The sequence below is a fragment of the Poromitra crassiceps genome, assembly GCF_964638095.1.
Source record: "Poromitra crassiceps genome assembly, chromosome: 11".
In the NCBI taxonomy this organism is placed as follows: domain Eukaryota; kingdom Metazoa; phylum Chordata; class Actinopteri; order Beryciformes; family Melamphaidae; genus Poromitra; species Poromitra crassiceps.
Genome location: NC_139643.1, coordinates 25,426,194 through 25,452,085, shown reverse-complemented (window position 1 = coordinate 25,452,085; position 25,892 = coordinate 25,426,194). Strand labels below are relative to the sequence as shown.

At 43.5% G+C, this 25,892-nt stretch overlaps 1 protein-coding gene across 1 annotated transcript in view; it reads left to right on the top strand.

Moving 5' to 3' along the window:
- Positions 1-25,892, top strand: part of akap9 (A kinase (PRKA) anchor protein 9) — a gene marked incomplete at its 5' end in the record, with an annotated part of 86,985 nt that overhangs the window by 34,331 nt on the left and 26,762 nt on the right. The window contains 7 exons of the mRNA XM_083646458.1: positions 622-978; positions 1,735-2,013; positions 4,044-4,228; positions 5,208-5,384; positions 6,560-6,776; positions 13,790-13,952; positions 18,668-18,762. Coding sequence (XP_083502584.1) covers positions 622-978; positions 1,735-2,013; positions 4,044-4,228; positions 5,208-5,384; positions 6,560-6,776; positions 13,790-13,952; positions 18,668-18,762 — 1,473 coding nt within the window. The remainder of the gene's footprint in view (positions 1-621; positions 979-1,734; positions 2,014-4,043; positions 4,229-5,207; positions 5,385-6,559; positions 6,777-13,789; positions 13,953-18,667; positions 18,763-25,892) is intronic.

The window sequence follows — 25,892 nt, the reverse complement described above, 5'->3', positions numbered from 1 at the left end:
CTCTCTCTCTCTTACTCTCTCTCTCTCTCAGCGTCGCTCAGCTGATGCGTGCTCAAGGCTCTTGTATCGTCACTCAGATATCGGAGAGGAATGTAGCAGAGAAGAACAGAGTTTTTCGATTGACTTTGAGATATGTCTTGGATATGCCGAGAATACGCGCGATGAAGGCAAGACGCGAATGAGAACTGAAGAGGCTGAATGATGGTAAAACAGACAAGACAGGGATTCAGTCCCCAGACAGACTGGTAGTGTGTAAAGTGTGGTGCTAGTATGATTTCTCTTTATCCTTTTATCATCCTCGGGGGCGGCGGAGTGAACAGAGTGGTGTATTTATCACTGGTCAAAGAGTGGGTGGGGCGAGCGATATGAAGTTTATTTTAAGAGAAGTTCATAGGAACTCTCAATCTTTCCTGAACTTCTTGTCTTGTGCTTGTGTCTTATTTTTACTCGCTACAAATCTGCAACTTGTGAGTTTCATCTCATCTTGCAGCGTTTACCTTGACAACACCTTTTCCTTTGTCTTCATTGATACCTTAATCATCCACGCGACCTTCCTCTCCTGTGGTCAACTTTCCTGTCTGACCCTCACTTCCTCCTCTCTGCCTTCTTCCCTCTGAGCAGCAGCTCGGCGAAGAGGAAGCGTCTCTGTCAGAGGTCGGCGCGGACGCGGAGCTGCGGCGGCCTGCCGAGTCTTCGGGCCTGACGGCGCAGCTGCAGACGCTGAGGAAATCCCTCTACCACAAGTATGTCCAAGAAGTGGCCGCTCTCAAGGAGCAGCACAGGAGCGAGCTGAGGAGACTGAGAGAAGAGGGGGAAGGAGAGCAGCATCCAGAGGAGAGAGGAGACAAAGCAGCACTGACTCGGGCCGAGCAGGACCTCAGCGGGGCTGGACGCTCCATCGAGGGTGCCAGGGCAGCGGCGCAGATCGTGCAGGAGGAGAAAGAACAGTGGGAGAAAGTGGAGGAGGAGGTTGCTAAGGTAGGCCAACACTTTGTCTAGGACTGATATGACTCTGGACAGTCAGTCTTCTTGTCAAATCACAATCAGTGACACTGGCTTTACATTAGGTCACATTCATATGAAGGAAGATCCAGCTTGGGCAGTGCAATTCATTTATGTCTTAGGATTGTTATTTCCTCAGTCTCGAAAGGTAATCGCTTATGACTCATTAAAGAAATCAGAAAAATGATAGCACACCTGAATCTTCGAAGAGGATGATCACAACACAGATTAATTTATTCTGTTGGCAAAAGGAATGTATTCTCTTACATGTATTATGAAGCCGGTTTCTGTGACATCATGACATACCATTCAAATTCATTTTTATTGATACTAATAAAGCTAATTATTATTAGTATTTACCATTGATAGTTGTGTACCATTAGAATGGGATATCCAAGTGGTCTACACTGTAGACCACTTGGATATCCCATTCTAATGGTAACCGTGGTAACGAATAACGAATGGTAACAAAGACTGTGGAATGACAGTGACACAGCAACCTTTGTGGCAACTCTGAGCAGCAAGGATTTCCTTAACACATGCTTTTATCACAGCAGAATATCTTACTGCCAGCAAACCTTTAAAAAGATATTTGACCCTTTGTTGACACTTTGTTGTGAACTTGTGACTTTGTTGCCGGGTAAAAAACATTTTTAATCAGCACTCATATGTAAGTGCTTTGTTAAATAGAATCCTAAGCCACGTTATCTTTGGCACCCAATGTTCCCACAGGCCGTCGTTCAGATGTCAGTGGAGTTGGCCCAGCAGACTGTGCTGGCTCGCATCAACAAGCGTGCCTACCAGACCAGCTCGTCCATGCAGACCTGGGCAGAGCATGAAGAAGTGGAGGGGCGGGAGAGAGAGGAGCAGACCCCCAGGGCCTCTCCCACCGCGGGCCTCTGGCCGGACGACGTGCAGAGGGAGAGGCTGGAGAGGGAGCTGAGTCAGAGGACCGCTGAGGTCCACAGGTTGAAGGAGCAGCTGCTGAAAAGTGACGCAGGGCTGGAGCAGGTCAGTGCGGCTGGCTGGCCTGTGATGCCAGGATCGCATTGTGTTGAACGTGTGGAGTCCATTGCAGATGCATTGTGTTTCTATGCGTTATGGATAGAGTGAGATCCTCGCCTTAGAAGGAGATTTCTGCCTACATATCTTTTTTTTAGGCGGGATTTCTTTCAATTAGAATATAGGCCTTGTATTTGAACCAACAACGAGCCAAACAATCATTAAAGTGAAACTCAAAATGTGTACTTCACCTTCACTTGCTGTGTTAGTGGCACTTCTTAACAGGCAATTGTGGCCCAAATTAAGTAGCACAGGACACAGACACACACACTCACTCACACACACACACACACACACACACTCACTCACACGCACGCACGCACGCACGCACACACACCATTCAGAAGCACTACTTGTACATGCACTGGTGTACTGTTAAATATATATTGGTTTTCTTGGCAGGATTCTTTGCCAAAGCACTCCTCCTGCCTTGAAGACCTCATCCCAGGGCCAGATAGGCTTTTCACTAGCCATTTATTGCATGATTAGGCATTACCCACACGCCATAGCAGAGGCTGTCATGATTAGGCATTACCCACACGCCATAGCAGAGGCTGTCATGATTAGGCATTACCCACACGCCATAGCAGAGGCTGTCGGGTTCAATGATCTTTACGTGAGGAGTGGTTCCAACACACTCTTGGTAATAATGGTGATTCACTAATGGTCATTCATTAAACGACTCGCTAAGAACGTTCCTGAGCGACAATCGGCTCAAATGGCTTTTGAAAGATGGAGAAAATGTCTGCACTCTCTCCATGTCTAATGCAGTGTTGAGGTTAGATCAGTTTGTCAATAATATGATAAAGTGAAATTACCACTCAGGTGAAGAATTCATATACAGTATGTTATTCTTGGCCTAGAAGAGCCAAATTATGGTAATATTTCTGAATGCAAACAACACTCCTAACCAGACAATTAATATGAGCGCCACCGCAGATGTCAACAAGATGTTAAAATGTCGAGCTGCTCCGTAGAGAATAAACTGGGAATGATGGTCAAGGTGACTTGGATAGAATCTAGTGGGATTTTCTGAAAGACTAGTACAGAATAAAGTTTGTTTTGGCATAAAAAACTCAAATATTATATGGGACTATTATTCAATATTGATGAAGCAGCTCCAGATTTTAAATCTCGACATTGTAGGTTCGAGTCTTGGAAGTTCCTGAAACAGCTTACATCCTCCTGGATGGAAGGGGGGAAAGTATTTTAACTAATTCTAACATCAATTAACTATTTTGATATTTATATGTGGCTTGTCATTGTAAGTTACACTGCTGTTCTGTGTCTTTGTATGCAGTTATTAAATGCAGCATTTATTAAATTGGCACATTCTTACATTCTTTATATATAGTTGAACCATATATTATCCTATGGTTGGTGAAGATGTTAACGGACTTTCTATTCAGCCTTCAATTGTTGCATTCATTTTAATCCATTAGTGATACAAAGTAATAATAACATAATCCATCATAAAAGTTTGATAATTTGGCACAGTAGCACTGTATGTTGACAGGATGAGTGTAACAGTGGCATCATTGTGGCATTCAGTGTGTGGATTCTTTGACTGGAAGCGGTGCCAGTCTCTAACTCATCTGCAGTCTCTACACAATGCGGTGTCTTTGAGAATGAATTGATTTCCTGTGTGGAGAGGCAGAGCTGCATTTCTGCCTCTTGCCCAAAAGGGGGCGCTGCCGCCTCCGCCAGCCCCTTTGACTCAGGTGCACCTGTTGCCATAGCAGCACAAAGATACTAGTGTTTCTCTCGGCACCCAAGTGTGTTTGTGTGTTTATAGTCTGTGTGCTTGTAAAAGGCGAGCGACGAGCGTGTCTACGTGTGCCTCGCTGTGTGTCTTAGTTGAATCCACTCTTACTAATGGTCATGCATAGAGCCTGCCTAGTGTTTGCAGGAATCTTGAACAAACTGTAGCCTTTCCAATGACGGGCCTGCTGTCTGTGTTCTCTCTCCTGCCTGTCCAGTCTTTACAGCGGCGACAAGCTGGGAAAAAGGAGGACCCAGAGGGAGCGGGAGTAAAGTTACAGCAGGGAGAAGCTGGGAAAGAGGAGGACCCAGAGGGACCGGGAGTAAAGAAGGCTGATGGGAGCAAATTGTCATTACAGGATGAAGGGGACTCCTTTAATCCGGACGTTGTCACCACTGAAAGGTAGAAGCAGGAATTATCCATACATACTTTGAATTATGCTCTATTCTTAAAAGGACATTCTTAATTAAAGGGAGGCTTTGCCCATTTTCAACGCGCTTTGTATCATTATAATCTGGGTAAATATATGCAGATGGAAAGTGTTTAGCTTGTGTATATGTTTTCTCCATCGAGAAATCCACGTGTGTCTGCCTGCAGAAACTCCGCCCCTGCCAGCTGGTCTAGCTCACGAACGCTTGTTAAGGATCTCGATGCGATTCTCCATGGATGTGCACATACAGAAAAAAATGTGTAGTTGGAACAGCAGAGCAGAACAGCTGTTCACTTCCGTATCGAGAATGACACGCTTTGCCTCATTCTGGACATTCTAACACGGAAGTGCCTCGAATAAACTGCGGAGCTCTCGGTGCAGGAAAACATGAAGACAAGGTTAAGGCTCCCTATCTGCATATTACCCACATTTTAATGATACAAAGTGGGTTGAAAATCGGCAAAGCCTTTAAGTCAGTCTTTCCCAAACTATGGGTCGGGACCCAATTTGGGTTGCGGACCCATGGGGGGTGGGTCGCCAGCTGATCATGGCAACTCATTACCATATGTTTATTGTAAGTTTGGGGCCCAGGGAGACACAAGATATATCTTTTGGGTCCCAAGATGAAAAGGTTTGGGAACCCCTGCTTCAAGCAGTACAGCATTAAGTTGTGGCTTCATACTATCCGGACGTGTTTGTGTTAGTGCTGGAGAAGAATTGGGAATAGGTTATTATTGATCTCCACTTGCAGCCAAAGCTAGACCAAATTCCCATTTTGAGTTCAATGTTTTACAACTGTGATCGTATCAAGCCTTCCCTTTAACTAATTAACATTTCTTGCATGAATGATATATAAGATAAGACACAGATACTGCGTTAGTCATTGATGGCACCGTACAATTTCTCATAACCAACCACCCGTCCCAACGTTTTTTAACTCCTACCTACCAGAAACCTCTTGCGAAAGGCCAACGAGAGGCTTTGTCAGGTGCTGGTTGACGTCCTGAAGACCACGGCGGCGGCGGAGGAGACGATGGGCCTCCACATGGAGAGTCTGCGTCAGGCTTCCTCCACACAGAGAACAACCCAGCAGAGAGGTGGCACAGAGCACTTCAGACCTCCAGGCAAGTCACATCACAGTCCAATCAATGGGATCAATTAACTATCATTTGTCGTTAAAAAACTAGGCAAAACTAGGGTACTGTACTGCTAAACCTTTCCAGAGCAAAACAGACCATTAAACTTCCAAAATATGACTATGCCTGCAATGCATTCACTCACCTGAAGGAGCACAATATACTAGCATGTGGCTTTGAAACTATTGCTGCGCTCTCTAAGCATCATGGCCTCTCACTTGGAGGTGTTGTCTGACTGGGTCATTACTGCTCACAGTGGTCGTGGTGACTCTATGGCAGATAAAGACAGCACAGTCTCAGGTTAACAAATTAAACTTTTTAACGTTTTATTCCACCATTTTATATCAAAATGTCCTATCTTTTAATTCAGTAGTTAATCATTTAAAGTCATTCTTCACTCTTGACAATACTTGATATACCAGTATAAAGCTCTATGATGGCAAAGAAGATACTTTATTCTACCAGCAGAATACGTTGTCTCTGCCCTTCGGTCCTGCTGTATCAGCATGTCATAATATGGAAATTAATATCATATATTAAAACCTGTAGTATAAGATAATGCTATACCGATGCTGCCGCCTACAGTACAGTACTCATAATTGTCCTCTGAGAATGTGAACTTTACAGTAGGTTACATGGCCAGATAGTTCAGTGAGAACGAAGTCAAATAGAGTAGCCTAAGGGCACATGTGACCTATGACCCAACCACATTTCTAGCATTGCTTTGTATTCTGTTATTTATCTTCTGTTAGAGGTGGAGTATAATTATGACCGGTATCATATTTAAACCTTTTGTTTCTATAGATTTAAAGGCTAATTAATACATTTTTCCATGTGAGCTTGAGAGTAGCTACAGTAGATGTTTTCTCGAGATCGCCACAGGAACATCAGCAACATTTCACCATGCCCCCAAGACCCCCCCCCCCCCCACACACACACACACACACACACACACACACACACACACACACACACACACACACACACACACACACACACACACACACACACAGTATATTGTTTTATCTCTAATAGCTACAAAATGTCTGAGTGATCTAATCTTTCGCTTTTAATTAAGAGAAATTGCAACAACGACATCAGGTGTGTATGTGTGTATAATATGCGAGTAATATATTTCTTCTTTTCCTCCGGTCGCTACACAGAAAGTGGGCGGGGCAGCGAGGGCGGCACAGACGAAGCGAGTGTGTGGTCCGGGGAGACGGAGGCTGACGAGGGCCTGGAGATGTCCCAGCAGATGATGGGCAGCCTGCTGCTGGGGGCGGAGACTCAGCTGGAGAACGAGGAGCACCTGATGGGCATCAGCAGCCGCCTCCAGGCGGCTTTGGAGAGGATGCTGATGGCCATCACCGAGACCACCAACCAGGTAGGGACCAGAGGGGGGGCGGGTGGTTCAAGTTCTAGACTTCCTTTCACCACACCCATTCACATTCACAGCACTGATGGGCTTGAGTTCCGTTCTTCTCAGTTCCTTCTCTTAATACATATCATACCTCCTGCTAGTTTACCTAAGAAACTCTAATAATGTTGTTGAACTGAATTAATCTGGTTTATGAGACTGGAAAATGTTTAAAGGTCCCATTCCGTGCAAAAGCTGTTTTTACTTGTAAATGCATATATACTGCTGTCAGCCCTCCCTGTAATGAGTGGTCACACGCTCAGAACTGCCACAGTTGGATTTGTCCCTATCCAGCGTCCCTCTGCAGTCTCCTCCAAGCCACACCCCCAAACGCTTCGTTTGCCCAGAGGGGAATCTGGGGGAATCGGGACGTCACTAGCTTCCTCCTGCATACTGCGCGGGTCTCTCTCACACAAGCTACCTGCACCATTTAGTCTATAGCCACGAAATTAACACTTCTAGCTGGAGCGACGCCAACTGTACGTGATCCAGCAACTGCAGAGGTGCATTCGGTAAGTCTAGGCATTTTGAGATGTCCTCTTTAGCGTAGTACCGTTTAGTTAACGATAACTCGCAACCTAGCGTGCTGGTCCACAGACGCTAATCTGATTGGCCGCTGGGAGCCTGGGGCGGGCTCTCCCTCAGCGGCCAATGGGAACTGTTAGTTCTGAATATATTATAGAAACAGGCCGTTCTTGGGAAGCACCAGAAGAGGGAGCGAGAACTCCGTCACAACAAACGGGTTTGCTATATTTTCGACAGATTAATCCAGAATCATGTTTTATGGACCAGAGACACACGTTTTTAAGAGGTTACAGCTGCACGAATTGGGACCTTTAATGAATATGTTGCACTATATCAGCAAACAGGTAGCCATACTAAACTCATAAATTGGACTTTAGTGGGGTTATGATACAGCAGAATTTTATACTACTATTTTAGAATAAAATAAAATTATAGAATAATAGATTTTCAGAAATGGCAGGAGGGGTTATGCAATAAAAACATACAATGCAGTAGAAAAAGAAAATACAAAAATAGTAAAATATGTACAATAAAAAAAAAGGTCACAATTTAGATCATGGAGAAGCAGGAGGCGGGAGCACACATCTTGCACGAGCACAATTGATTGATTGCTTGTGGATAATTTTTTTGAACTCATTTAGGGGAATGCAATGGTCAAGCTGGAGCTTTGACTGGCGATTGTTCCAAATCTCTAAATAATCAAATTCCCTTTTCACCAAAAACAGCTCTGCTTCTGGAAACTTTTAAGAAGAACGCAGGACTGTGATCTTAGACTAATGTGCTCTCCTAGCAGGATGAGGGATGAGTTATCAACAAGGCCTGAATATTCTTCCTGCACAGTTCTATGGTGTTACTGCATCAGTGTGTTTGTGCCTAGAAGTTACCAGTGAACAGAAAGCACGAGCAACATCATGCGTAGGTTTTGTTTAAACATATAAATGCCCACACACAACATTGTTAACCTGCTATAGCTTTCCAAGTCTGTTCACGGAGGCATAATGGGGATGAGACTGCAGAATTTGGCTGGCAACACAGTTGGCGTGTCTAGAATTCACACACAATAGGGCTGTGTCATTCCCAGTGGTTGCCTATAGATACAAGCTGTATTTACATGGGGCTTTTGTCTGTCCAAACAGCCTATCCTAACCCAGTAGGGCAGAACAACGCCGCCCCCTCAGGCTGCCCATGTAGTGCGCGCCTCCTGTGCCCAGCCCAGAGAGACGGAGCAGCCCTACTTTAACCAGGCCATCGAATGTGTTACTGTAACTGACTGCACAGCACATCTTCCCTTTGGCTTAGATTCCAGCATTACTCACGCTGAAATGGGTTTGATCTTGGCCATCTAAAAATAGCATAACCAAATCTTCCGGCCAAGCGTCATTAATGTTTGCAGTATCTATCTGAATCACTCGAGTGCATGTGGGTTGTGCATCCTATTCTTTCTCTCATAGAGAAATAAAGCTCGCTAGTGCAGCGACCAGGACACACATACCCCCAATCCGGCTTTCCGTCCCCAGACACAGCCAATCGTGCCTGTATGGACGCCCGACCAAGCCGGAGGTAACACTGGGGTGCGAACCTGCGACCCTTGTGTGTGTTGGTAGGCAGGGAATCTACCGCGACACTACCCGGACGATTTTACATTACTTTTACATTTTAATTATTGTGCTAAAAACTACAGTGTTAACAATGAAAGAAGAAAAAACATGCATACAGTATGTGTAACATTACCTTACCTTACCTTACAACGACATACCTTACATGCTCTGCTAGCAAAGGATTGTTAAGCCGTCACTGGACAATTACTACAGATCCATTGTGTTTACGAGGTGGATTACATGTCACTAGGGATGGGCATTTCTAGCAAAAACACTATTCGAAATTCGCTGGCCAAATTCGAATTCGAATTCGAATTTAATTCGAAATTCGAAAATAAAAATAAAAATGTAAAAAAAAAAAAAATTTTTTTTTTTTTTTTTTTTTTACATTTTTAATTTTTTTTACATTGACATTTTCGAAAATAAAAAACAGTTTTGACAATCATGAGTGGTTGTGGTTCATTAAATATTTAGTAGGCTCAGGTCTGAGTGCCAAAGGGGTGCCAAAGTCACCCCCTCTCCCTCTTCATGGGATTTCATCCGCCATTCATTTTTCCATAAACCTTGCTTAAAATGCTTATAGCGATTTGACTATACCGGTACTTAGAATCAGGGGAGACAATGCAACATTTCACTCAAATTTTTTTTTTTTTTTTTTTTTTTTTTTTTTCGAATTTCGAATTTCGAATTTCAATAATAAAAGTCGACCTTGATAATAACAACGATTATTCGAAAATTCGAAATTCGATGCCCATCCCTACATGTCACACAGCACATCTCTTCCTGCTACACGCAAAACAATTACAACGCCGTAAACTTTCATCAGCAAATCTCCTAATGGTTAAGGGAATGATTTTGCTGTCACTATTGATCCGGTGTACATTAGTCTTGTCAGTGGAGTTGCGGTGAATCAGCGCGTCTCGCCTGTAAAGCAGCGGCACGAATACAGATGGATGATGTAATGAGCCGCTCGGGAATGTCGAGTGTCTTTGTGTTGTGCTGAGTGTTGTCAATGATTTGCCAGGTGAAAAGGTGTTTGCTCACTAACTACTTCACATTGACACTCGGTGACAAATTGCTCGGGTGCGTTATTGAGTGAGAAGGTTGACGTGCCAGGTAGAAGGAGGGAGAAATCATGTCAGAATTTCTTTTGCCTCTATGCGTGAATCCGGTTTGACAAGCTCTCGTGAGACTGGGGGTGTGTTGTTGTGTGTGTGTGTGGTTACAGTACATGTGTGTGTATGAGAGAGAGACAGAGGGAGGCAGAGAGAGAGAGAGAGGGAAAGGAGGAGGGAGCATGTCATCTTATTTGCAAATCTACAGTACCTGTCCCTCTGGCCCCAAGGGATGCAGCCACGCCTGTGTGTCCCTCCCCCTTTTGCCCAACAGTATCCTGCTCTGTGCGATCACTACAGGAAGTGAAGGAGAGCACCTGGCTTCTGACAGGGAGGGGAAAGAACCCGGAACTCTGGGATTTACTTTTTTTCCCCCCCTTTTTTTCAGCATGTGCATTGACAGAAGGCAAAGTGAGTAGCAGAATGACAGCAGCCTGTCTGAGGTGAGGACAGTGAGAGAGGAGAGTGGCAAAAAGCAGGAGTTGGAGCTAGAACGAGTAGAGAGTAGGATCACGCTATGAGCTTTGGAGAGAGGCTGACGACAAAACCTGGGAGGACGTGAAAGTGAGCGACTTGGATCTGACCGCTGTCATTTCACCCTTGGTTTACTGCCGCTTGGTCCAAACAATTAAGCGGGGCCCCGGGGGAGGCTCCCCTGCAGGTCGCGGTTGCTACGGCGCCACAGCATTGTTAATGAACCTCCAGAGAGAGAGGGGGAGAGAGAGAGAGAGAGCAGGGGAGAGAGAGAGGGCTGGAGCAGACGCGGGGGAGGGTGGGAGCTCTACCTAGAGAGAGAGGCAGCGGTTGCGCTCGGAAAAGAAGGTCAGGAACCACACTGAGAAGGGGGGCAGAGATCTTCAGAGAGGACGCGGAGGAAAGAAATCATTGCCTTTGTGTTGACTTACCTCCCCTCGGGCCGCGCTCAGTGGAATGCCCCGTAAGCCGCCGATCCGATCCCAGCTGAAGTTTCTCCACCTGCTGCCTTTTAGGATGACTTTGCTTTTGGAAGCCTCTCCTGCCGCAGAACTTCTCCCCGTTTGCTCGGCTGATTTGTCTCTCAATGTTTACCCGGAAACCTGTTCTACCTCAACCAGGTGATCGAGATGACGTGAGTGTCACTGTCTTCCTAATGCTGTGTACTCTAGTTGTGTGCAAGGCAAACACGTAGAAACTGTTGCTTGGAGCGACCCACAACGTTGCTCACGGCTTTTTCCCCCTCCACTGGATCTTCTTCTGATTTGTGGTTGGACGCGGCTGGATGAGCTCAGCCTCACACTCCTTGGCAGATGGAAACCCCCTTTTGATGCCTCCAGAAAAGGAACCCCAGCATAAGGAGCCGAGCTGGGACGTTCTCCCCGGATCCATCCCTTACCATGGATTCCTACCGTTCCTACTGGAATTCCAGCTTGCACAACAGCATTTGGCTGGATGGGGAAGACCAGGACGTGTACGAGGTGGAATCTCGTGTGCCTCTTCCCCGGCCCTTTCCCCTCTCCAGCATCTTGACTGAGAAGAATGCTGTGGTGGTGCAGACCAAGATCTCGCACGTCAACCACCGGACCAACGGTCACCTTCTTAAGGTCATCTCCAAAATCTCCTTGCCCACTCCTCCCTATACAGTAAGTTTACACTTGTGCAAAACACAGTTCTGTCATGTTGGCCGCAATTTTCTAGCTCACAAATATGCCTCGCGGATTAGAATGAAGGGTTTTAACTGACTTTCTTTTTGAGTGCCTTGCATCTGTTCTTCCACATCACAGTTCTGTTAGAATCCATTCTTCCTATCTTCAGTGTCTCTCCCTTTGGTTCATCTGTAACAGTAGGTGAAATGACTCCTGTTATGGCAGGGTCACGTTTCTACTTCCTGGTTGCCGTTATGTTACAGACAGTAACCTTTGGTCAGGCTGATATGGAAATCTTCTCTCAAAGTAGCCGGAGAGTGAATGCGTATATGAGCTTGTGGTCGATTTATTGCATTATGATTTCAGAGCTGTTCCACCAGGGTAATCTGCCTTTCTGTCACCTGATCCGAGAGGGCATAATGGAAACGTGTTCTCAGTATCTCAGTGTTGCAGCCTACATTTATAGATTCTGTTCGGACTGAACCTCATTTCACAATTGAATCGTGTATACGTTGCCTTCATTTGCCATTTTGTCATACCAGTTTGCAAATATGCAAATGTTTCAGTTTGTCTTGGAATGACTGCATGAAAAAAAACAAAAAAGATGAAGATCGATAAAAACACTTCAACATTGACCACAATAAATAAGACCTCTTCCCCCATCTCATCATTCTTAGTGTATGTAGTGTACAGCCTCATTGGCCTTGAGATCGTTCATTTACAATATGCACAGCAGTGGGAAGCTGTTGGTTCTCAAATTGGGGTCCGGGGTAGTGGGTACCTCCAGGGGTCCTTGAGGCAGTTCCCTGGCGTCTCCAGCAAAAAGGGGAATAATCCTTTTGTCACTATAATTCTATTCAAAATATACAGAGTGGAGCACACCCAAAAAAGTTGAAGAGGTGCAGACTAACGAACATTCAAAGTAACACAAAGAAAGAAAGTGGCACACTCAAATTCTCCTCTGCTGTGTTTAATAGCTACACCAACATGTTTCTCCTCTGCTGTGTTTAATAGCTACACCAACATGTTTCTCCTCTGCTGTGTTTAATAGCTACACCAACATGTTTCTCCTCTGCTGTGTTTAATAGCTACACCAACATGTTTCTCCTCTGCTGTGTTTAATAGCTACACCAACATGTTTCTCCTCTGCTGTGTTTAATAGCTACACCAACATGTTTCTCCTCTGCTGTGTTTAATAGCTACACCAACATGTTTCTCCTCTGCTGTGTTTAATAGCTACACCAACATGTTTCTCCTCTGCTGTGTTTAATAGCTACACCAACATGTTTCTCCTCTGCTGTGTTTAATAGCTACACCAACATGTTTCTCCTCTGCTGTGTTTAATAGCTACACCAACATGTTTCTCCTCTGCTGTGTTTAATAGCTACACCAACATGTTTCTCCTCTGCTGTGTTTAATAGCTACACCAACATGTTTCTCCTCTGCTGTGTTTAATAGCTACACCAACATGTTTCTCCTCTGCTGTGTTTAATAGCTACACCAACATGTTTCTCCTCTGCTGTGTTTAATAGCTACACCAACATGTTTCTCCTCTGCTGTGTTTAATAGCTACACCAACATGTTTCTCCTCTGCTGTGTTTAATAGCTACACCAACATGTTTCGGCGAATATGCCTTCGTCAGGCTCACTATAATTCCAACACAATGACAGAATGTATGACTATTTCCTCATGGCTTTCATACACTTTCTGTAATCAAACTAAAAACAAAAATCTTATCAGATGTGGGGTCTGTATTAAATAGCTGGTGCAAGTTTTACCTTAAGCCACAGTGACCTAATGACTTCCACACTGTAATAATTAGTTGGTTATACTATTCTTAATAGTGGCAACAGTAGTTAATTGTGTTCTTGGTCAGTCAGTTAACTTACTTAACTTGCTCCCATCAGCTTGCCATGATGCTGTAAATCTGTTACATGAATCCGTTTTGGAAAGGTTACCTCGGGCTCTAAACCTAACAGATGCCAGGTTTAGTGTCCTAATAAGTGGCTCTCTTTCCACAGACAAATGTTTTACAAACGAGATTCGAGGCAAACTATTCAGCTCGTTTAAAAGGTTAGATTCAGAGATGTGTCTCACAGCCTCTCCTCTTCCGTCTCAGCTGGAACATGCCCGCGTGACCCAGACGGAGCTGATGCGGGAGTCCTTCCGCCACAACCAGGAGATGGGTGAGCTGCTGCAGCGGCAGGACGAGCTGCAGGAGAGGCTGGCAGAGGAGGCGCGGGCGCGGGAGCAGCTGGCCCTGGAGCTCCACCGGGCTGAGGGTGAGTTTAATTGAGAAAAAGAAGTATATTGCTATATGAAAATAACGCTTATTATTATTGTGATTTAGAGGAATTGAAATAGTGAATGTTTAAGCTGCATTCAGCAATGTTTTTGTGTTCAAATAAGGGTTAAATGGCTCTATATTCTGACAGCAATCACTGAGTGCGTTTACATGCACACCAATAAACTGATAACTGTGAGTAATCGGTTTATGGCAATAATCTGATTTCTGCGTTTACATGCACTTTAATAATCCGACAATAGGAAAAACCCGGGTTTACATGATTCAGTCAATTAGTCGGATTTCTCTCCAGAAGGCGGCGGTAATTCGTCGTTCTGAATGAGAACGCTGTATACATGCACTCAAAAGACGGGTTATTGGCCAAAAACCTAGGTATGTTTATCGGTTTATTCATAACCCGATAACGGCCATAAACGGATAAAGCTTATCAGTTTATGCTGTTTACATGACCATTTGAATAATCAGGTAACTCCAGAAATCCGCTAATAAACTGTTTATTGCCTGCATGTAAACGCACTCACTGAAATAGAGTGTTTGGTCAGTGACTTGAAACCCCCAACCCCCCACTGTCCTCTATCTCTCTCCTGTAGTCCTGCAGGCAGGGCGGACGTATCTCCGCAACCGTAACTCATAGAGACTCAGGAATGGCGGCATTGGATTCGGGGTGAAAAAATACATATAGTCCTTTATTTGGCATCGCGATTGGACCTTCCGCTTCTCAGAAAATGTCAACTTTTCTCTGATTGGATCAAAATTGGCACCGACCTCAAACTATCCAATCAGAGAAAAGTTGACATTTTCTTGGTAGTCGGGAGAGAGATAGAGGACAGCGGGGGATGGGGGGTTTCAAGTCACTGACCAAACACTCTATTTCAGTGATCGCTGTCAGAATATAGAGTCATTTAACACTTATTTTAACACAAAAACATCGCTGAATGCAGCTTTAATGATGCAAAGTGTGTTTGTGTCAAGGCAATTACAGAAAACACAAAGCACTGCAGCAGAACGAGCATAATGGATGTAGAGTGAGGATGCATGTGTTCGGGGGATGGGGGGGTGCAGGGAGTGATGGGAGTGATGGGATCAGCTGTTTGCGAGGGAGAGGAGAGAGAGGGGTGTGACACCATCTGTGGTGGGAAGTCGACAATGAAAACAAGTGTTTGTGAGTCTGTCTCTGATTTGTATTAAAGCATCTGAGTGACTGTGTGCTTAGCCCACAACCTACAGGACAGTTAGTGTGAGGGTTTGTCAATGCAGATGTTCTCCACAGAGGTGAAGGTATTTCTGTGAGAACTATGGATTATCTTCAATCCGGGAGGCAACGATGGCTGATTTTGCCGCCTCAGCACAGTTTTAAGTGCCTTGTCAAATCTGGTCGGGGGCAGCAAATTAGATGTCCCATCCATGTCAGAGACAGCTGCTCTGAGGGTTGACTGGCAGACACACACACACACACACACACACTCTCTCTCTCTCTCTCTCTCTCTCTCTCTCTCTCTCTCTCTCTCTCACACACCAAACCCAATAGACTGTTTGGCGAGTGTAAGGTATAGAAAATCTTCTGGTCTCAACAACACACTGACTTTTTGGACACATGTACAATGGTGAGTTTGTGACTACCACTTCTAATTAAAACAGTAAATTGTCTTGAGTAGCCGTAGTATCCTGGTATGATGTTTGTTTTCTGTCTGTAAACTGATAGCGGTGCTGAAGTTTGGCAAATATTTGCTCTCATAAAATAGGTTAATCTCATGATCACTTGTCAACCATGGCTTTACGAGGTAATCCACTAAGAGTACAGTAAGTTGTAAAAAAGAAAAAACCAAGAACAACCTTATTGTTAATAACTACTCAATTCTACACTGTGGATGTCCCATAACAAGTAAAGCAACGGGTGAAAAGAGCAGTTCTGCCTATGTGAAAGAAGCACAGACGTTTGACGCAGATATCTGCGAGAAGTCTTATTTACATTTTTGAGCGTAAGCTAATGCACATACCGGTATTCATTACCACAATGACACATATCAATTTAAGTGAAATTATCTTAATATTAATCAATGTTTCCTGATTAATGCGTTATATCTGGCCATGTTGCTTACTTCCCCATTCGTCTTTGGAAAGTGTTTGAAATTGCCAAATCCAGTGATTTTTATTTTATTTGATATATTATTATTATTTAATATATATTTGACATCTTGGTGTTCAAGTGCCATTGAAGCCAGACTGAAATAATTCCCCTGGAATTGTCTGGCTGATGCACACAGGTAACAGCTCAGGGTGCGGCTGTCTTCAAACTGGTTTAGAATTAACCCAAGAGACAGACTCACCCTGGAAGAGGATCCTCTTCAATGACCCACACAAACTATTAGGTGTCAGTGAAAACTCTAAACAGGATGAGATGAGAAGTCGGCTTGTATCTATCTTGTATGTATTAGAGCTGGGAGGGGGGGGGGGGGGGGGTCAATAAAAATACAGGCCAAGATGGATGACTAAAAGAGGTCTGTCATGTCATCATGGTGTGTGGGCATTGTTATGAGTCCTTTAGCTGTGTTTTGATAGAAACCGATGGTTGAATGGCTTCATATTTGTTGATCCCACGAGACTTGTTTTGGTGCTTATTGAGAGGGTTACTGTTGCTTGTTGGCAAACAAACACAAGTGTGTGTTTCATAGCTTTAGGTCACCATGGCTATTCGTCTCTCTTCCCCCCCAGACGGATGAAGAATCTGTGTTATTCATGATCAAAGTTTCCATGGAGACATCACAGCCCTCCTGGGATTATCACCTTTCATTCTTTCTTTTTTGAGTCAATTTGTGGTACCTGCTGCTATATTTATTCTTAGATTAAAATTAACAACATCTCATGAAAAATTCTCTGCCTCTTACTTTTTTAAATTTTACAATGGATAGGTTTAAGAACTGTGTGAACTTTGCATGGGGATTGAAGATAGGTTGAGAACATGGGACAGAATAAAAGTATATACAGTCATTTGATACATCTGTAATCAAACAATCCAAGCAATTGTTAGTTATTTGATTATTATTATTATTTAGACATTATTGACTTTTTCTTGCCTTAATGCATCCAAACAATTTATTTAATTGAAAACAACACACTTTTTATATAAATTATTTGTAATGTACCGGTTAGATATTTCCCATAATTATTTTCAGGTTCACAAATACAGTCCTCAGAAACATGTAATCAGTGATTGATTGATTGAAGGAAATCTTCCCTGCTGTATATTGCATCTGTACACGTTTATCCTCATTTGACCTTGTCATATAGCTGTTAAAGCGTAACTAAATCCTAAAACACTTTTCTTCTTAGCTTTAAAACAATGTATACGGCTTTTGAGTAGTGTTGCTGAAGGATTCTGTGCAAAATCTCAACATTTGAGAGTAAACTGAATTCTACACACTGTATCATTTTCATGCAGCTACAGGGGTTGAAACCCACTTTTGCAGTTGGGTCGGTCGGCCAAGTGGCTGATCTTCGGTTCCGCTTACATCATCAAGAACGCCCCCTTTTCCCACCCAGAGTCAGAGCGGGTTGATAGGCCGTGCATGTCCTCCAGGCTTGAAAAATGAAGCCAATGTGGAAGCTACCCCAGGTTGAGACTCTTGATTTGCATTCATTTAAATCGCAGGTGGAGGCAGGTCAGCCAGAATCCTCTGAGCCTAGTTCCTCTTTAACCCATTGATACCTGATGCAGCATTTGCGTGTATATCCCTCGTTTGTGTGTGTATCCCTTTAAGACCGCGAACCGCGTTGACGCGGTTCGCGGTCTTAAAGGGATACGCACACAAATGCTGCATCAAGTATCAATGGGTTAAGCAAATAGGTCCAGTAGCTAAGTAAGAGAGAGCTCAGTGTAGTTTGTGGGCCTATGTTGTTTTAGCTGTTGATCAGGGGCATCAGACACGTGTGCCATGGAGCCATCCCTCCTTAGGCAAACTTTCCACAGCGCAGAGGTTCCTCACATGATGTCTCCTGACAACAGAAGTGACATTTTTATTCCTTTTAGTGCAAGACTCAGGACCTATCTCTTCTCCTTCTGTTCTCTCTTTTCAGTTTTCCAAATCACACACACTGAGTGAGCCCAAACTAGCTGCAAATGAGCAGAGTCAAGTTAAATTGGAAGCAACAACAAGAGCTCTTCCTGTTTTCGTGTCGCTCAGTAAAAAATATTGCTCATTAAAAAAACATGGATTCACTGTCAGAACATGCAAATTGGGTTCAGGCTGCCGGCAGCTCATTTCTTGCCCGTTCGCATTCCAAAGTGGCACGTACAGTAAAGGAGTGAATGGACTTTCCCTCGTAGTTTGTCTTTTAATGTATGCATGCGTGCACACACAGTTCCTCATTTATGAACTGAGTGCTGTCCTGGTGCGTGATGCTTGCTGACCTGTGAGAAAGTATGTAATAATAGAACATTTCATTGTGCTGTCTGTCTGACCCATTTTGCTTGACAGAGTGAACAGGACTGAGATGCCGTGCTCCCCTGCGTTCCTCTATGCGTCTGTAATATATGCGTGACGGTTGTGTACGGACTCTCTTTTGGACTCTATGTTTTTCTTTGCTTGTGTGCGGTAACCTTGGATTTTGTGTGCCGCTGATTCGGTGCTCGTTCATGTGTGTGACGCACGCGTGTGTAACCGTCTCCTCCTCTCTCTCTTTGACCACCTTCAGGTCTGATCGATGGCTACACGGGGGAACGAGCTGCGCTGGAGGAGCAGGTGCGCCAGAAGGAAGAGCTCCAGCTGAACCTTGAGCAGGAGCTGCAGGTGAGGCATTCAAGCTCCAGAGAGCTCGTGAAGTAGGAAGTGAAGTCTGCCTGGAGTCCTACACAGTTTTTTTTTTTTTTGATAGGATTGTCCTTCCAGAGCGCAGTACACTTGGGACTCAGGTGTAACTACTATGTCTTAAAGACCCTCAGCCAGGTGTCGGATCTCCGGCACACGGATGTTTTAGATTCACAAACTATTTTCGGGGAAGGGGGGTGGGATTGTAGCTATTTAGTGCCGATTCTGTAGTGTGTAGCACAGCTGAAATATAGAAATGAAGTTTATGAAAGCTGGTGAAGATACATGTGTCACTGAGAGAGGAGGAAAAAACAAATGGCAATTGGTATGGAGGATTGGATTGAATTTATTATTATTTTATTATTTTATTATTATTATTTTAGATGCAATTTTACTGATACAACACTACAACACAATGAACACACACAACATTTCTTAATGGTAGAAGACAAACAGATTTATTTTTATTATTTTTGGGGGGGGGGGGGGGGGGGGGCATCTGCATTAGTGTCATCCATTCATCCATGGTGGCCTTTGTTGGCTCCTGTTTCTGTAGAGAGACCAAAAATAATGTTGTTATTAACCGTATTTTTATTTACAGTGTCAGAATGACCACTGAGAGCAACTATTTTAGCTACAAATAACTTCAAACAGTATTACCAGCCAAATTAAATTAAATGTATGCTTTGGCAGGTAAACATACTATATAGGGCAACTTCAGTCTGCATGAATGAAAACTTGGCAGTAATACCTTCATTCATACCTTCATTCATACCTTCATTCATACTTTCATTCACAGAATACTATAGATAGGCATTCTGAGGCAATTGACAAATGATTCAAGAAGTCCAAATGGTTCCTTGGAGTTACTTGAGCATGATATTAGATTAGAATCAATTCATCGTATCCTTGGAGTTAGTTAAGCATGGTATTATTAGATTAGAATCAATACATAGTATCCTTGGAGTTAGTTAAGCATGGTATTATTAGATTAGAATCAATACATAGTATCCATGGAGTTAGTTAAGCATGGTATTATTAGATTAGAATCAATTCATCGTATCCTTGGAGTTAGTTAAGCATGGTATTATTAGATTAGAATCAATACATAGTATCCTTGGAGTTAGTTAAGCATGGTATTATTAGATTAGAATCAATACATAGTATCCATGGAGTTAGTTAAGCATGGTATTATTAGATTAGAATCAATACATAGTATCCTTGGAGTTAGTTAAGCATGGTATTATTAGATTAGAATCAATACATAGTATCCATGGAGTTAGTTAAGCATGGTATTATTAGATTAGAATCAATACATAGTATCCATGGAGTTAGTTAAGCATGGTATTATTAGATTAGAATCAATACATAGTATCCATGGAGTTAGTTAAGCATGGTATTATTAGATTAGAATCAATACATAGTATCCATGGAGTTAGTTAAGCATGGTATTATTAGATTAGAATCAATACATAGTATCCATGGAGTTAGTTAAGCATGGTATTATTAGATTAGAATCAATACATAGTATCCATGGCGCCACATGGGTTGTACTTACAGCATCTGTAGAGTATGTTGATCCGGCGGATGTCGTCGGGGGACATGCGACTCCTCTGGCCAATTTGAACAGAGCTGTCAGGGATGGGAGTGATGCTATCCTGTCCCCGCCTGCGGCTGAAGGAAGTTCTATGGATTCGGAGAACAAGTTGATTTGAGAAGTAGTAGAAATAACTTATGTGAATTTTAGATTCAGCAAATAAATTTTTTTAAGCTCTTTTTCTGCCTCACCTTGAATAGTGCATTATAGAGGAGTAGTCATATGGCGTGACATTGTTGGTTTTTTCCTTGCTGAAGTTGTTGTGGGCCCCTGAGGAGACAACAATCAGATGTGTCAGTGTGCGCTGCGCTTCCCGTGTGTGAATAGACTAAAATCAGTCAATATGTCTTTTCGCCCGTTGAAACGGACACTGTTCTTAGGCTTTGGACAAACGACGGTGTGAGATTCTTACACGACTTGATGTTTTGAAAGTTGATCCGGACGTATCTGTCGCGGTCGCTCCGATTGTGTTCATGGTAGAAGCCCAGAGCGTGGAGCAGCTCATGCTGGATGACGCCTTTCTGCAGGCAGCCGTTATGCTGCAGTGACACAATCTGCCTTCTTCCAATGCGACCAACAGAAGAGTAGCACCTGACGAGAGAGAGAGAGAGAGAGAGAGAGAGAGAGAGAGAGGGAGAGAGAGAGAGAGAGAGAGAGAGAGAGAGAGAGAGAGAGAGAGAGAGAGAGAGGGAGGTAGAAAGACAGAAAGAGAAGAGTGTTAGTAGAATAGTGTTTTCAAAGCTACAGTATGCAACTATTTTGACATTTAAACAGCCCCATTTGGTTGGGGAAAAGGCCTTTCATTGAGTCAATTTTGCTTCTTAATCTCCTGTTGTGGGTTTTACAGATGGCGCGTTACCTCAGCCTCAGGCTAGGTGGCGTTTGAAAATATATGGCTCATAGAGATGAGTGGCAGGTGTGGGTGCGTGACTGTGGCCAACTGGGAGGAATTAGGGCGGGACAATACCATACACTTCCTGTCTGAAGGCGAAGAATTGCATATTGTAGCTTTGACCTGCATGGAGTACTAAATGGGTGTGGTTTAGTGCAGCAGGTCAATTCAGGTTCACATTGATTGGGCAAGTACACTATCAGTCAAAAGGTTGGACACCCACATTTTCTTTTCTTTTCTTTTTTCTTTTCTTTTTATTACCATTTTTCACATTTTAGAATAATAGTAAAACACTATGAAATTACACAAATGGAATTATGCAGTGACCAACAAATCAAAACTATTTTTTTATGCTTTAAAGTAGCTGCCCTTTGCCTTGATGGGAAGGCAAAGGCTTTGAAAGAAATTCATACATTCATAAGCATCAACTAGAGGTCGACCGATATTGCTTTTTCAATGGCCGATGCCGATGCCGATCTTTAGAGAGCAGGGCGGCCGATGGCCGATATATAATGCCGATTATTATTATTTTTTTCATTCGATAAAATACGATTAAAATAAACTCCTCAAAAAAAGTTTGGAAACGTTATTTTGCTTGATTATTTCTCCCCTTTAATAATACCAATTGGTATTGTATTTTATATAGTTGGAAAGCCTGATTAGTCACCTTTACAACGGGGTACAACTTGTAAGGATTGTGCATTCGTGGAATGAGAAACACACAGCTAAACGTGTGGGTAGCGCCCCCAAAAAATGTGCAATATTCTTCTGTTGGTATTTTTTGAAAGAAATCTAGTAGCCTAGATTTCCATTATCCATTCATGCACATTGAAAATCGAATATAACATTATACTGTAGGCCTACATCTAATATAAGATGTTATCTTAGCCAGTACAGTAACATGTTTTTGATTATTCTTTTTATCAAATAGAAAAATACATTGGGTTATGCGGTATAGATTTCAGTAGTGACTGGTAGGCTATAGCGAGAGAGCAGTATGTCAGAGAACTCATTCATGCACTGTTCTATACATTAACAATAATAATGATAATAATAATTTAACTGTTTAGATTTGCTGTCATTTGATGGGAGAAGTGTGTTTGCAGAAGATGGTGGTGACTGAGGAAACATAACGTTACAGTAGGCTCATGGGTGCATGAGAAGACTCACATTCAGTGGCGGACTGCATAATCGGGCACGTCGGGCAAATGCCCGGTGGCCTGGCCTGGCCTGGCCTGCCAAAAAAAAAAAAAAAGTTTTTTTTTTTGCAGGCCGATGCCGATTAATTAAAAATGCCAATATTCGCCCCCAATTAATCGGCCGGCCGATTAATCGGTCGACCTCTAGCATCAACTTCAGTATTTATATTTGTCATACAAACTAATTTCAAGCATTTAAGCATAAGCATTTAGATCAAAATGGCTTCATGATCATGGAAGAAACATGCAGTGCATTCAATCAGGTGTGTCCAAACTTTTGACTGGAAAGTGTGTGTGTGTCCACTTAAAACTAATACATAAGTCACATAAGTTCTGGTTGCCTAAAATATGTGGAACTCATTTTATTGTTTGGTGTAGCAAACCCGACCCAACTGACATGTACTACTATTTAGTGATACGTGTTTTTACTGCTCACTTGAGATTCAGTTATGGGCATTCTACTACTGATGCTTGCACATTTCACACATGCAAGAGTGCCATTATTGGTTAGTTTCACTGTCTGACTTACCCACTTCTGGGTTCAATGCCGAGGTATGACTTCTAGCTGCGACGTCTGACTTACCCACTTCTAGGTTCAATGCCTAGGTACGACTTCTAGCTGCAACGTCTGACTTACCCACTTCTGGGTTCAATGCCGAGGTATGACTTCTAGCTGCGACGTCTGACTTACCCACTTCTGGTGTTTTCAATGCCTAGGTACGACTTCTAGCTGCGACGTCTGACTTACCCACTTCTGGGTTTAATGCCTAGGTACAACTTCTAGCTGCAACGTCTGACTTACCCACTTCTGGGTTCAATGCCTAGGTACGACTTCTAGCTGCGACGTCTGACTTACCCACTTCTGGGTTCAATGCCTAGGTACGACTTCTAGCTGCGACGTCTGACTTACCCACTTCTGGGTTTAATGCCTAGGTACGACTTCTAGCTGCAACGTCTGACTCACCCACTTCTGGGTTCAATGCCTAGGTACGACTTCTAGCTGCAACGTCTGACTTACTCACTTCTGGGTTCAATGCGTAGGTACGACTTCTAGCTGCAACGTCTGACTTAACCACTTCTGGGTTCAATGCCTAGGTACGACTTCTAGCTGCGACGTCTGACTTACTCACTTCTGGGTTCAATGCCTAGGTACGACTTCTAGCTGCAACGTCTGACTTACTCACTTCTGGGTTCAATGCCTAGGTACGACTTCTAGCTGCGACGTCTGACTTACTCACTTCTGGGTTCAATGCCTAGGTACGACTTCTAGCTGCGACGTCTGACTTACTCACTTCTGGGTTCAATGCCTAGGTACGACTTCTAGCTGCGACGTCTGACTTACTCACTTCTGGGTTCAATGCCTAGGTACGACTTCTAGCTGCGACGTCTGACTTACTCACTTCTGGGTTCAATGCCTAGGTACGACTTCTAGCTGCGACGTCTGACTTACTCACTTCTGGGTTCAATGCCTAGGTACGACTTCTAGCTGCGACGTCTGACTTACCCCCCTCTGGTGTTTTCAATGGCTAGGTACGCCGTCTCGCTGCGACGTCGAGTGAACTGGACGCAGGTTTTCGAGTGGAAGTCCTTCATGGCGCTTACAATCTGATTCTGCTCCCCTCTGCCTGAAGTGGATAAGGAGCATAAAACATCTTCAATAACATTGTAAATGACATATGTGAAAAGAACATGTTAACATGCAGAGTGGTTTATTCAATTAATGTTTTACTTGATGAAGAAACCTACTGAATTTAGTAATAGTGTAAGGGACCATCACTTTGTTGCCAAACTTTGGCCACAGGCATTGATTATTGGAGCATCTCATGGCGTTCCTGGTTGTTGGAATGATCACATCTCCTTCCATCAGAAAATTGTTAGATCCTAGTTGGGTAAAAAAAAAAACATAAATATGTATATCAAACTGTCAGTAAAATATCAGTCATAAATGTGTTGCTCTATTCCTGAAACTCAGTAGTAATCATAATAACTACACAGGTAACAGTAATGACAGGAGAAGAAGCCAATATTCCCTCAGTAAATATAATCGAATACTAACCGTTGTTCATCCTCAGAATAGTTGTGCTGATGTCCTCGTAAGGTACGTCCACCAGGTCCTCTGAAGAATGGAACCAAAAGAGAAAATCATCACGCTTTTTTCACAGCAAAATAGAGCGTCAAATGGCAAATATCTGATGAATCTTAATCTGAGTTAAGACAGGCCTCCAAACTGCTGTGCTGACGTGTGGACAATTACCGTTTTCACCACTGTAGTCCTCCTGTGACAGAACACAAAAGCATAGCACCACTTCAGTTCATTTCACAGTGCTCAACCTTCATGGAATACAATGCAATGAAACGACTAATAATGTTGAATTTTGCGAGCCATGGCAGGCCGTCTCTCACCGTGTCGTAGCCGCCGTAGTAGTAAGCCTGAGCCAGGCCCAGCAGCAGCAGAAGAAGACAAAGCGTTGCTCTGAGGGCCATTGTGCCGTTGATGATGCTGGAGATGAAGAGGTCACTGGAGATGACTTGTCCCTACACAGGTGCTGGTGCTGGAACCCAGTGAGGGTAGCGTTTATATACTGGCTGTCAAGGTGTGTCTTGTGTGTAGAGGGGTCAGTGGGCTCCGTCTTAGACACACGGCTGATGGGAGTGTTGTGCCCACCCTGTCCCACTGTGGCAACACAGGGATAATCCCACTCTGGAGGAGGGGGGGGGGGGGGGGATTATTGCGACTGTGGGCCACTGTCGGCTTGTTCAGCATCAAAATTCAAATTTTGGATTTTCTATCGGATCCCAATAATCCTTGGGTAATTAGCTCTCTTAAAACATGGAAAGAAATAATTAGAAAGCATCATTTGAAGGATAGGGCGGCAATATTCAAGTGGTTTGCATATGACTCGAATTTTATCCCCAGTAGATATGACTCAACTTTTAGAAATTGGGCCCCCAATGGTCTTACAGCACATTGTACTCTCTTGAACCAAGGTAGAGTGTATAGCTTCCAGGACCTCAAAGTAAAATTTAATCTGCAGGACCAGGATCATTTTAGGTATATACAAATCAGGAATTTTATAGACAAGACATTCCAGAAAACTGATTGTGCAATGGGAATGGAAATCCTTGGTATTTTCCAGAATGCGTATGATGATGGTAGTTACCGGAAGCTGATATCTAGGTTGTATCAGGCTCTTCAAAATCTAAAAGGTGACCATACTATGAATATTAAGGAAAGATGGGAAGCAGAGGGAAACTCCACAATATCACCAGAAGAATGGATCAGAATATGTGGTCAGCAATGGAAAATGACGAGTTCACCATCCTGGAGGGAATTCAGTTGGAAAAATGTGACTAGATACTTCTGTACTCCAGCGCAAAAATCTAACATCTTTTGGAGTTGTCCCTCTGTGGCTCCATTTTGGAA